The sequence below is a fragment of the Malaclemys terrapin genome, chromosome 8 (assembly GCF_027887155.1).
Source record: "Malaclemys terrapin pileata isolate rMalTer1 chromosome 8, rMalTer1.hap1, whole genome shotgun sequence".
Taxonomy (NCBI): domain Eukaryota; kingdom Metazoa; phylum Chordata; order Testudines; family Emydidae; genus Malaclemys; species Malaclemys terrapin.
Genome location: NC_071512.1, coordinates 7,117,593 through 7,130,882, shown reverse-complemented (window position 1 = coordinate 7,130,882; position 13,290 = coordinate 7,117,593). Strand labels below are relative to the sequence as shown.

The 13,290-nt window shown below is 47.1% G+C and overlaps 1 protein-coding gene across 4 annotated transcripts in view; it reads right to left on the bottom strand.

Moving 5' to 3' along the window:
• Positions 1-13,290, bottom strand: part of FLT4 (fms related receptor tyrosine kinase 4) — a 97,121-nt gene that overhangs the window by 46,595 nt on the left and 37,236 nt on the right. For all 4 annotated transcript variants that reach the window (XM_054038244.1, XM_054038245.1, XM_054038246.1 and 1 more), the window contains exon 3: positions 6,236-6,510. In XM_054038244.1, coding sequence (XP_053894219.1) covers positions 6,236-6,510 — 275 coding nt within the window. The remainder of the gene's footprint in view (positions 1-6,235; positions 6,511-13,290) is intronic.

The window sequence follows — 13,290 nt, the reverse complement described above, 5'->3', positions numbered from 1 at the left end:
AGTGAAGGCAATATCCTTTGAAATGTCTGTGTTGTATCTGATCTTGTCTGGCTTCACTTGTGCAATCTGCCCATTTGGACTATGGGAATATTTCTTACTTAGGGTTGTGGTGGATCTTCAAAAAGACCTGGGTTTGGTGCATGAATTGCTGGGTGAACTGAATTGCTGGGTCAGACTAGATTATCACAATGGTCCCTTCTGGCCTTAAAATCTATTACTCTGTTTACCTGGGTCCCTACAGAGACTATAACCATAACTTCCAAGGGAGGTGAGATTCCCCTTGGCATAGCACCAGTAGTGTAGCTAGGGGAGGAGCAGGGGGAGCGGCCGCTCCCACACTGAGCACAAGTGGCGCCTTTTTAATTTTTACTCTGAACAGGGGGGTCGGACATAAAAAAAGGTACCACCTGCTGCGTCCGCTTGTACTCACCAGGCGGTGCTCCGGGTCTTTGGCAGCACTTCGGCGGCGGGTCCTTCGCTCGCTCCGGGTCTTCGGCGGCGGGTCCTTCGCTCGCTCCGGGTCTTCGGCGGCATTTTGGCGGCGGGTCCTTCACTCTCTCCGGGTCTTCGGCGGTATTTCAGCGGTGGGTCCTTCAGTGCCACCGAAGACCTGGAGTGAGTGAAGGACCTGCCGCCAAAGTGCCGCCGAAGACCCGGAGCGCCGCCCGGTGAATACAAGCGCCACAATGGGTGGCACCTTTTTTTATGTCCGCCCCCCCCCCCCCCCGTTCGCTCCACGTGGCTACGCCACTGCATAGCACCTTATGTAGGCCATGTGTTAAGATGCCTGTGACCCTTTTTCCTCATTACCCAACCACTAGAGCGGTCTTTTTAAAACAGAAGTGCCCAAATATTGCCCAACTGAGAGCCACACGTGCAACTTGCCAGGAGCCTGAGACCTGCACCAGTGTCTGAGTGGACCCAGCCAGAATAAGCCCATTCCATTGGCTGCCGCTGGTATAATATGTGACAACGATTGCCATTGAAAGGTGGGCGTTGGCCAGCACTCAGTGCACAGTGGTATCAGATATACCGTGGTCTTTCACTCCACTTCGAAAGAGGGAATAGCTGCAGGTGCTGCAGACACTGTGGCGTGGCAACTCAACATCAAAGACGAAGGTTGCCACGGCCCCCAATTTAGGATCATGCGGCTCAGACTTAGGGATACTCTGTTTTAAAATTCAATTTGCATGGAGAACCTATTGGTTCATTTTCACGGGCTCTTTGCCCTACAAGTCTGCTGTCTCCGTGCTCAGGGCTGCAGATTTGTTTGTGAATTTCAACACAGCCCTGATTCCTGTCACTGGCCCTTTGCAGAGTTTTGGAGAAGGGGTAGGGAATAACTATCGCAGGTGAGACACCATGAGATCTCCTCTGAGCTCACAGATGGCAGCAAAGAACTCAGTTACTAGGTGGATCACTGCCAAGGAGACTGTGATTCATGTTCTCATTTTCTTGTCTGACCACATCACGTGTTGTCTATAAGTCTGTCATAATGGGTGGGCTGGGACCCATTTAGCATCTTCTTCAGCCATAGATACTAAGCCCTCTGAGACAGGGGCTGCATCCTGTTCTGTTTGTTATAGGCACTCTGTATGTTTACAGCACTGACTAAAAAAGTGTAATAATAAAATAATAATAACAACACACACACACACGTGGGGAGAGAGAAGACCTGTAGAGTGTTAATTTTAGTGCTGAGTGCAGATGGTCAGATCAAAGCAATAGAAGGTCTCACTGTTCTATTACAGCCCAGACATCCTCCCGTCAATTCTACAGAGAGCTCTAATGTGAAAATTTATGTTGAGTGATAAATTAGTGGTTTGATCACCGTCTCTCTGGACTTCTCCAACAAATAAATCAGCCCTCCCTAGCTCTTGGGATGGATCTACAGAACACAGAACAACTCAGCTGGAGAAGAGCAGAACTTTATCTGGAAATCCTACAATTGGCAACTCGCCAGTGGGGATGTTGAGGGGAGGGGGGAAACATTCTCTGATCACACGTCAAATTCCAAGTATCCTCTAGGGTTTAAAAATTATAGGCCAAAGTCAAAATCCATATGCAAAAAAGGCTCTTGCAAATGCACACAATTTACTTTACACATGTAAGTCAGGTATAAATTATGCACATTGTTAGCTAGACACCCAACCAGCCATATAGCTAGGTACTTATACAATCCTCACTATTGTTATCTGAGCCGCCATCCCACATTTATGCATTAGCCTCCCAGCACACCTGTGACATGGGAAAATATCACATTTTACAGACAGGGAACTGAGCCACAGAAAGGTCAAGCAATTCACCTTTGGGCACATGTGTCAAAGCCAGGAACTGAACCTCCGTTTCTAGAATCCCATCTAGTGCCTTAACCATAAGACCATCCGTCCTCACTGTCAGCTGTATAGATTAATCTGATTTGCCACTGCAGTAACTGTGCGCTCAGACGCAGCCAGAATTGTGCGTGCCAGTTTTTGGCACTGATCTGGGCCTTTTGAAAATTTTGTCTCTCATTATCATGATTCCTGTCTTATGACAATGGCACTGGCTAAAAGAGGGAGAAATAACTGTACAGCTGAACTAAGCCAATGGTTTCCAGTGGACAGACCTTTATCTTAACAGCATCCATTTTAAGCCTTGCCGCAGGGGAGTGTGGGAGGAACTTGGCGGGATGCAGAGAGTTTGTGCATCAGCCTTTCACCTCTGCAGACCTTCAGATTTGAATTAGGTCTCCTGTTTGAATGGGACAGTCTCGATTTCATCCCGGGCGGACAGTCTGCCTCTCCATAAAACACCCCCGAATTCTGCGGGACGAGCAGGCTGTCTCTGCTCAGAGGAGGTCAAGACTGGAGGAGACGAGAGGGCTGCATATCAAGACCGATAGAACTGGCAGAGGTTTTGGGGGATCCTGAACCGGGACTGACATAGAAAGAGGTGTTACATGTCAGGGCTGAAATACACTGGCAGAGCATTGTATGGCTGGGTTGCACAGCATCTGACTGCACTGTGTCCTGCTCTCCTCAGTCTGTCGGTCCAGCACAATATTGAGCATTTCAGTTAGTTTGGCTCTGTTTCTGTTTCTTTGACAGCCCCCCAGTAGAGCAGAGGCTAATTGTTTTATTTATTTATTTATTTTACAGATCGCGCTTCTCCAAGGCCCAGTGATCTGCTCCTAGGGCACGGCAGAGCTGAAAATTCCTGCATTCCAGTCCGACTGGAACAATCACCCCAGGCACCGATGTAATTGAATCCTGGCCGGAGCAGAGCTTCAGCAATCCCCCAGAAGTGGACGGATATTGATTTGCTCTCAGCATGAGGAGATGGCCCTCCGCCCCACTTTCCAAGCCCTCTGGATTCCAACAGCCTTTTGCAGACAAGGGGATGAGCATGTTTATGGAGGAGCCTTTCAAGAGAGGAGGTGTGAACTCAGTTCTTTTCCAGCTGCTGCTGGAAGACATGTTGCTGCCTGAAAGCAAGGTTGGACTTTTTTCATATTTCTGTCATCGTTATCAAGCTTTCCTTGAATTTCTGTCTTTATCCCCCACTCAGTCAGACTGACAGCAGCGCTGCCCTCACTACTGTCTGTGTCTTGTGATTAATCCAGGGCTGTCGATTAATTGCAGTTGACTCAAGCGATTAACTCAAAACAATTAATCGCAATTACGAAAATTAATCACGATTAATTGCACTGTTAAACAATAGAATGCCAACTGAAGTTTGTTAAATATTTTTGGATGTTTTTCTACATTTTCAAATGTATTGATTTCTATTACAACACTGAATACAAAGCGTACAGTGCTTACTTTATATTATTATTTTGTATTACAAATATTTGCACTGTAAAAATGATAAACAGAAAAAATTGTATTTTTCAATTCACCTCACACAAGTACTGTAGTGCAATCTCTTTATCGTGAAAGTGTAACTTACAAATATAGATTTTTTTTGTTACATGACTGCACTCAAAAACAAAACACTATAAAACTTTAGAGCTTAGAAGTCCACTCAGTCCTCCCTCTTGTTCAGCCAATCGCTAAGAGAAACAAGTTTGTTTACATTTACTGGAGATACTGTTGCCTGCTTCTTATTTACAGTGTCACCTGAAATTAAGAACAGGCGTTTGCATGGCACTTTTGTAGTTGATTTTGCAAGGTATTTACATGTCAGATATGCTAAACATTTGGATGCCTTCATGCTTCGGCCGCCATTCCAGAGGACATGCTTCCATGCTGATGATGCTTGTTAAAAAAACAATGCGTGAATTAAATTTGTGACTGAACTCTTTGGGGGAGAATTGAATGTCTCTTGCTCTGTTTTACCCGCATTCTACCATATATTTCATGTTATAGCAGTCTCGGATGATGACCCAGCACATGTTCGTTTTAAGAACATTTTAACCGCAGATTTGACAAAACGCAAAGACGGTACCAATGTGAGATTTCTAAAAATAGCTACAGCACTTGACCCAAAGTTTAAGAACCTGAAGTGCCATCCAAAATCTGAGAGGGACAAGGTGTGGAGCATGCGTTCAGAAGTCTTAAAAGAGCATCACTCTGATGCGGAAACTACATAACCCGAACCACCAAAAAAGAAAACCAATCTTCTGCTGGTGGCATCTGACTCAGATGAAGAAAATGAACATGCGTCGGTCCGCTCTGCTTTTGATTGTTATCGAGCAGAACCCGTCATCAGCATGGACACACGTCCTCTGAAATGGTGGTTAAAGCATGAAGGGACATATGGATCTTTAGTGCATATGGCACGTAAATATCTTGTGATGCTGGCTACAACAGTGCCATGCAAACGCTGTTCTCACTTCCAAGTGACATTATAAACAAGAAGTGGGCAGCATTATCTCCTGCAAATTGTAACCAAATTTGTTTGTCTGAGCAATTGGCTGAAGTAGGACTGAGTGGACTTGCAGGCTCTAAAGTTTTACATTGTTTATTTCTGAATGCAGTTTTTTTATACATAATTCTACATTTGTAAGTTCAACTTTCATGATACGTACTTGTACGAGGTGAACTGAAAAATACAATTTCTTTTTTTTTTTCCAGTGCAAATATTTGTAATCAAAAATAAATATAGAGCGAGCACTGTACGCTTTGTATTCTGTGTTGTAATTGAAATGAATACATTTGAAAATGTAGAAAACATCAAAAAATACGTAAATAAATGGTATTCTATTATTAACAGTGCGATTAATCTCACAATTAATTTTTTAATCACGCGATTAAGCATGATTGCTTTTTTTAACTGCTTGACAGCCCTAGATTAATCACAGCCAGAATTTGAAAGCCCTGATGCAAGTAGGCAAACACGATTGCTCCTCTTCACCCAGATGACCAGGGATGCCACCAACCAATAGTGATCTTTCATACCGAGAGTCATTTTTTACCACTCACCCCATCCATCCCAGCTTGTACATATTCCTGTAGCCAGGCAAACTCGAACACCACAGACCTTTCTCAGGTCCAGTAATGCTGCCACATCCCTGTATTATTCACAGAGCTATGTAATCTTAACCGCGTCTGCACAGCAAATGCAGTGTGGACAGGCATACCAGTGCTTGCTTTAGTCAATTAGCATGGGTAACACTAATAGTGAAGACACGGTGGCTAGGGCTTCACTACAGGATAGCCACCCCAGCACAAGCCCGCCGGGGCCCCAGGTATGTACTGGGGCAGTTGGCTCATGCTGAAGTCTGTGCTGCCACATCTACACTACTACTGTTACCTGTGCTAGCTAGGTTAAAACTAGTGTGGGTATGCCTAGGAGTGTTACATTGGTGGTGCAGCTGTACCCTTAATGTGCCAGCGTGGGGTGCTGCCAGCCTACGCTGGAGAGGCCCTTGGGATTGACCTACCAGGGAGCTCTGCAGAATAGAAGCGAGGTGCCCTGGCAGAGCTGTGCGAGAGGACTAGGAGAGGACTAGCAAGGGTACTTCAGGTCAGGATGGAGGTGAAGTGGTAGAACTGGGGAGTTTATACAGATTCCCATGTTGTCCAGTTCTAAACCAGTGCTTATCAGTCTCCTTTTAGAAGGCAGGTGACCCTTTCCCACGCACACTGAATCGAACCACTCAGTCACTTCTGCTTGGGCCAGTTCTCCCCACCTGCTGCGATAGCTACTTCCCCTGAGGGGTTTTAAGGCTAGCATGTGGGCCAGCCCATGAGCTCACGCAGTCCAGGTCTGGGTTACGGCAGGGGAAGCTGCACAGTCACTGGCTTCTTACCTCTCACGAACACGTAGATGCTGATCGCAGTGGTGCCCTCAATTTTGGCGCTGATGTACTTGTAGTAGCACCGGTAGTAACCGGTGTCATTAGCCTGGGTCCCAGTCAGCACTAAGACCTTGCAGTAGGGCTTTGTGTCGGTGCCCTCGCAGTCCTCCTCCCTGATGGTCCGGCCGCTGCTGAGGTTCACCAATACCACGGTCTCGTTCTCCTTTTCGCCCTGGTCAGGGTCCACTAGGCCCCCAGGCCACGACCACTCCAGGGGGTGCTGCCCTCTTTACAGAAACAAAGGGAAAAGTTAGCCAGTGACCAGGAATGGCAGCACCTGGGGGGCTGTTCATCCTTACTCAGCCTGCCCTTCATTCGCAGAGGAGTGTGGCTACTACCCTCACCTGCTAGGGCCATCTTTTTCCCCCTACTTCTCCTGTGCAGATCGGGAACAGGGGGCCCCAGGCACCAGACCGCTGTCCCTGTTCTCCCCCAGGAGAGCCAAATAAGGTGTGCCCAGCCCATGTCTGCACATGCTTGGAAGTGCAGGCCATGAACGCCACTGGAGGAACCACCTCGCTCCTTATGGGCAGGAAAGGGTGCAGTGCGATGGTGAAAGCATATAACTCCATTAGCCCGGCCAGTGACACACAGGAAGGTGGATATATCCCATTGCCATGGGGTCACCTCCACGGGGAATTTCATGCTGTCAAATATCAGTTCACTTTCAATAGAGAGTCTATCCGTCCCTAGTTCCCATGACTTTATCTCACTGTTACTGATTCCAGGGTGAGGATTAGCCCAGGAGCTAGAGAGAAAGAATCCATTTCTCCAGTATTTCCCATATAGACAACATTTAAGGGCTTGTCTACACTACCACACGGGGTCGATCTAAGATATACAACTTCAGCTACGTGAATAGTGTAGCCGAAGTCGACGTACTTAGATCTACTTACCATGGTATCTTCACTGTGGTAAGTTGATGGCTGACGCTCTCCCATTGACTCCGCTTGTGCTTCTCATTCTGGTGGAGTACCGGAGTCGACGGGAGAGCGATCAATTTATAGACGCGATAAATTGACTCCTGCTGGATCGATCACTGCCTGCCGATCCGGCGGGTAGTGTTGACAAGCCCTTAGACATGACCTATTCTGTCCTTACCCCATGTGGGGCAGCAGCTGACTCAGGCTCTGATGTGATAAATGGAGTGGAGAGGAGAAATGAAAGAGGAATATGGTGTATTGGAAAGAAAAAGGAAGAAAGAAAATGAGGAGAGAGCAAAAGAGATCAAACAAAGGGAAAGCTACAAACTCAAGCTGAACTTCCTTAAATCCAGCCGCTGGGTCTATTTCCCTCCTTTTCATACCAGCTGGGACTCCCTGCAGCCAATCACCCTGGCAGAAGCTCTCACCATGTGTTTTTATTCAAGCAGTCCCTCAATGCTAGTTCCTCTAACCTTTTCTATGTGGGGCTGCCCAACGAGCGCCTTACAGACCAGCTCTGATCTGGTTCACGTTTCTGCTGTTGTGGAGAGCTCTGACTGCAAATGTTCATCAAACCCAAGGAGGACACCAGAGTTTTGCTCTCTATCCTTCAAGGAAAAAGTGCCAGGGAACATGAAGAAAACTCCAGGCATGAAATACAAGTGCGTATTTATACACGGTCTAGGATTTATGGAGCCTGGGATATACACAGACACTCATCTGTGTGTAAAAAGCCACCCCCCAGCTTGACACAACAGCACTCTCTCATTAAAAATAACACTATTGTGTATTCTATGCTGAAGGTTTCGCTCTGCAAAATCAGACCCTGCCTCCGAGAGAGAGTGATTTCCACCAACAGCTGGATTCTTTAAGCAAGGAACTAGGAGGAGGAAGTTAGATAAAGATAAGAAAAGAAATTAGATAAAGAGCCCTCAGAGGGCACAATTCGATATCACCTGACACTAGCCCATGATAGGGTTCCTGTCCCATGGCATTGGAGATGCCTTGCCTTCCTCTTTGTATTTGTCTTTAGCAGAGGATTTCCCTTCCTGAAAGCTCTGTGCTGCAGAGACCTTGCTTGGCAGAGGAAGGCTGGAAGAAATTTATAGTTCCTCTAATTAGCCACAGAGGTCCCTGTTGAATGATGCAAGACCCCTCTCCTACCTCCACAGCGGTCCCGGTCCCTGACAATATAGGGAGCAAGAGAAGTCTCAGGAATTGTACAGATATTAAAATAGTTCATGCTAACAACTCTTTTGGAAGGGATGTTAAACCTCATGCTTCAGGGTGTAAGCCAATCTCTAACTATTAGAGACCAGGATGAGACCTAATGTGGGGGCAGATTATCCTACACCTGCCTACTGTAAGGTTCTTACACCTCCCTCTAAGTCCCTGGTGTTGGCCACTGTCAGAGACAGGCCACTGGGTTAGATGGCCCTTGGTTCTGGTCCAGTCTGGCAGTTCTTGTGTTCCTAGGTGTTTCATGGCATTGTGGCATGCTCACCAAAGGACCAAGGAGCTGGTTGTCTTCTCCACCAATCAGGATCCAGAATTAGATGCTTAATTAGTTACAAAGACTCTTGGTACTTTTTGCCCAGACTCGTTCCCGAGTCTAAGCCAAATGATACCTGTGCAGATGCAGGAGAAAAGCCCAAGCAGCAGGAGGTGCATGAGGAAGGGAGGCTGTTGTGGCCTGTGGCCCCAGGGATGCCCATGGGGGGACAGTGCAGCTTCCAAAGTGGGTGGTGCTGGGAAGAGAGAGTGGCCAAGGGAGCCAGGGACTGTGCTGATTTAACACATCCACTGAGCACCCTGTCCTGATGGATATACCGTGAAACCCTGACCAGTACTTATCGCTTCCCTCCTCTGGGAATCCCCTCCTGGGGTTCAGAGGGATCAGGAGGTGGTGGGAGGTGAAATGTACATGATGCATTTAGCCCCATCTCTCTAACCGAAGGTGCAGACTTGGAGAATTCCAAGTCTCTTTGCTCTAAATGTCCATGGCTTTTGAAAAGGTTTTGTAGGCTTGTCACAGAGTCCTGGGCTCTATTAAAAGGTGGCTCTGTTGTGAAAGGTGGCTCAGGGAGGCATTGTGGAGTTCCGTGTTCATTGTGCCTCATGAATGCACAAGTAGAACAATGTATGTTCTAGCTGCCCATCCTGCAAACTCAGCCTGGGCTGGGAGATCCGAGCTGGGTCCTTTCCTGCTCACATATCACCAATAACCAGAGCTTCAGGCTACATTGTGCCCTCAGTCATATCTGGGCATCCCCATTTTCTTCAAAATTTGCCCTCAATGGCACTTGTGTAACCCCCTTGTCTTCAGTGGGCTCGCACCGGAGTAACTGATGGGAACATTTCTGTTTACTTAATTCTGTTGATTCAGGAAATGGAATTGAAACCGCAATTCACTCAGTCTCACAGAGCTAACAGGAATAAAAATGTCCTTTAAAGGTATTTTTATCACTAAAATGAGCAGACCCGGCATACACAAAAGCACAGGTCCATCGAGCAAGAAGGGGCTATTTTTACAACGGGACCTGAGTAGAGTGGCACTTTAAGTCTCTGATGTAGCGTGAATCTAGTTTCACTAGGACAGAACAAGCCAGAGTTGGGGGAGACACTAGACTAACTTGACTCTTTTCCATAGGCTCTTATTTATATTTTAAAAATATATTTGGATTTTTAAATTGTTTCCATCCAATGCATATACATAAAATCGATCGATTAATCAGACATCAAAACCAGAAACAAATGATAAACCCTCCTCACCTCCTATCCAGAGTCATACATATCATTCCCTACTGAGTCCACCTACTCCCTCTGCACTTAACTTGCTTTTCAAAAGCCTGGGAGACCAGACTCTAGCTGGACGGCAGTGCTTATTGACTAGATCTCAAGATTTTAAGGCAGACAGTATTATGGAGCCTCAAAACCTCTTGCATTTGTTCAGGAATTCTTGGGGCTGCATATGAAGCTTAGTAATTCTACAAGTCTCCAGAGTTTCTGCTTTCTGTTTGTTTACCAACTGGGATTTTCATATGTTGTCCAATCCATTGTTTTATTAACCATCAGGACTAGCAGTAGTTGAGTGATGGATATTTATATAAACATATATCTGAGATGGGCCAATACAAACAGACATGTTGACAGGCCCATGGGTTGTTCTTAATCGAAGCACTCTTGCCTCAAACATTTCTGGTCCAAATTCCATGGTGATGTGTATGGGGGGGTGAGTTACATGTCGGTAAGTGGGCGTGAGTCTAAGTTAGTGTAATTTGTGTGTTAAGTGGGCTAGAAGGAGATGGAAGTTACACTAGCTTAGACTCACTTAGATTCACCCCTGAACCAGGCCGGCTGTGTTTGGAAGAGGTCCAAGTAATGATTTCTGGGCATCTCCCTCTCAGCTATACTTCACCTTCACGGTTTTGTTTCAAAACGGTCTTTGTCACACTGATCCAGCATTGGCCCCTCTGTCAGGTCCTTGACAGCATTCTGCTCCGCTGAGAGTTAGGAGACAGGCAGTGCTGGTGCCAGCTAACAACAGATGCAGGGCAGACTTCTCAACAGCTGTTTTCCCCATTAGCCAAAATACTTTCTGAAAGGATGTTCTTCAAGGGAGATGGAGAGGAACTGACAGCACTCTTCTTACCTGCCCTCTCTGTATCTCCCAAACACAGACTGATGGATACAGAGCAAAAATTGCAGAAGCTTTGTGGTCTAACCTGTTGAAGAGAGATCACCAAACTTCAGGTAGGACTTTTTGGGTCTGTCATGCTGAGCAGCGAATCAAAATGGGAGCAGTTCTGCTTCTTCCAAATGCCCCCATGAAAGCTTCCGTGCAGGACATAGGTTTCTCCTTCCATGCTTCCAGCACCGCAACAGTGCTCACGGACTAGTCATTGTGAGCCAGGTGGGGTCCAGGATCAAACTTCCTTTCTCCCAGAGCAATATTTGTGCACCCACAAGCATCCATTAAACAGCTGTATGCAGTTAATGACAATCCTCCACTCCCCTTTCTAAGGCCTGCTCTACACTTAAAAGTTTTACCAATATAACTATGGCAGTTAGGGATGTGATTTTATGTTCACCAAAACAGTTATACCAGTGATAGCCCTAGTGTGGATGCAGTTACCCTGGTATAATGGGGATTTATACTGGTACAGCTGTCCCTTTTCCTGTACATGAACAGCACAGTTGAGGCACTAACACTTTCTAGCCTAGACCAGGCCTGAATTTCAAAGCCACTTACGCTGACCCAGCACACTGAGTGACTAAAACCTGCAAGAGGATGTAAAGGGCAGGTAGTGAGAGGTGTGATACCAATCTCTTTTTGCATTTCTTTCCTCCTGACGTTTCTGCTGCTGTGCAAGCAGCTCCCATGCGCTCTGCTCCAGTATTCAGGAAATGGAAAGGCACCGTCTCTTCGCTTCCCCTCTGGCAAGTGCGGCCAGGCCATGAACACTGAGATTCATCCCAATATTGTTTTCGCCATTCTTGGGACTTGAACTCATAAAAGTGCTGTATGTGTGGCCCTCGCCCCTTTGTCCCTACTCCATCACATGCTCGGACTCAATGCTGGGACACTCCAAGGGCCCAGAGCTGATGCACCTTTCCGGGAGCAAAAGAGGTTTTTTTACATGGGGCCCGGCACTGTCTGTGCAAGGAAACAAAAGCCAGCTTGAGTGCAGTTCTCTGCCTAAACACTGCTTAGCAGCCTTTTGCTACAGGGATGGGAGGCAGCTACAAAGGATGGTTCCCAGGAGTTACAACGCGGACAAACAAAAGCCAGCTCCACTTTGACTCCCAGCAGGAGGGTCACTGGATACTAATCTGAAAGGACATCATTTTAGTTCAACGATCTCCCCCTGCCCACCCTGGGACTCTCCCCCTTTTCTCTTCTCTGCCCCCGCACCTCTGTGGTCTGCACGCTGCATATTTTTGCTGCCATAACCCTTCAGCTCCCATTAATGTAAGCCATGTCTTTTCAGGGTGGTCCGGGGTCCAGAGGAGACTTGGAGACACAGCTGGGCATAATTAGCGATGTATGAACCAGTGAGGATTTGCTTTTCATTCCAATGAAGGAGCAGTTGGGGGTGAGGATGATAGGGTAACTGCCTTCTCAGCAGTCATCCCCTCGAGAGGTGACAGAAACACCAGCCCTAGAGCTCCACGGGAGGAGGGGGAGCATCTGAACCACGTCGAAGGTGCAGAGCGTGTCTGCAGCGTCTGTGGAGTGTCCCTGTAAAGTGATCATTCTCTGGGTACCATTCTCTGGGTAATGTAGGGCGCACGCCCTACGCTGAGGGGAAGCAGGGCTTCAAGTGGGCAGAGTTTTCATGATCTTGTGGAAGGTGCAGGGATCCCTCCCCTTTAGTGCTGTTTGCAGGCCCACCATACGATCTTTGGCTGGCCCTGTATTCTCCCGAACATCTGGGAGCTCAAGACAGAGTTGTTCCTTTTTTGCCTCTACCATTTCCACCCTGGCCCACAGTTTGGATGTCTTCCGAGCGAGCATGAAAGATGAGCCGAAGTCAGCAGCAGGGAACGGGGGAAGCTGTAAGCTATTTGGGTAGCTTCTTCTGTTTCTCAGATGCTAACTGAGAGCCTGGGTCATTTCGCTTTGGCAAAGGAGGCTTTTCTGCGTAGAGTCCAGACTGGAAATCAGACTCTTTTCTGCTCCCCATGGTTTCCTTTCATGTAAATAGATACATAATAAGGGTATAACTAAAGATACAATGTTAGCATAACTGCTATTTCCTGTCCTGGAGGGGTGGAATTAAAGAGAAGGGCCTCACACAACATATTAAACAGGCAAGTATATGCATACAGGACAGCCAGGGGCACTGACTGGCAGGGGGGATTTTTTATTTACCACCCATTTCTAGCCTGAATACATCCTCCTTGCTTTAGATCAACCAGCAACACAGGACTCTATGCATTTATCCATCACTTCCCTTGCCCTATGTGGTGTAAGGATACCTGCACATCTGTACATCTGGCTTGAGACAGTTTCCTTCCATGGCTGAGCAAGACGGGTCAGGGCTGGTAACTAACCCATCACATGTTGCTCAATGTCCCGTG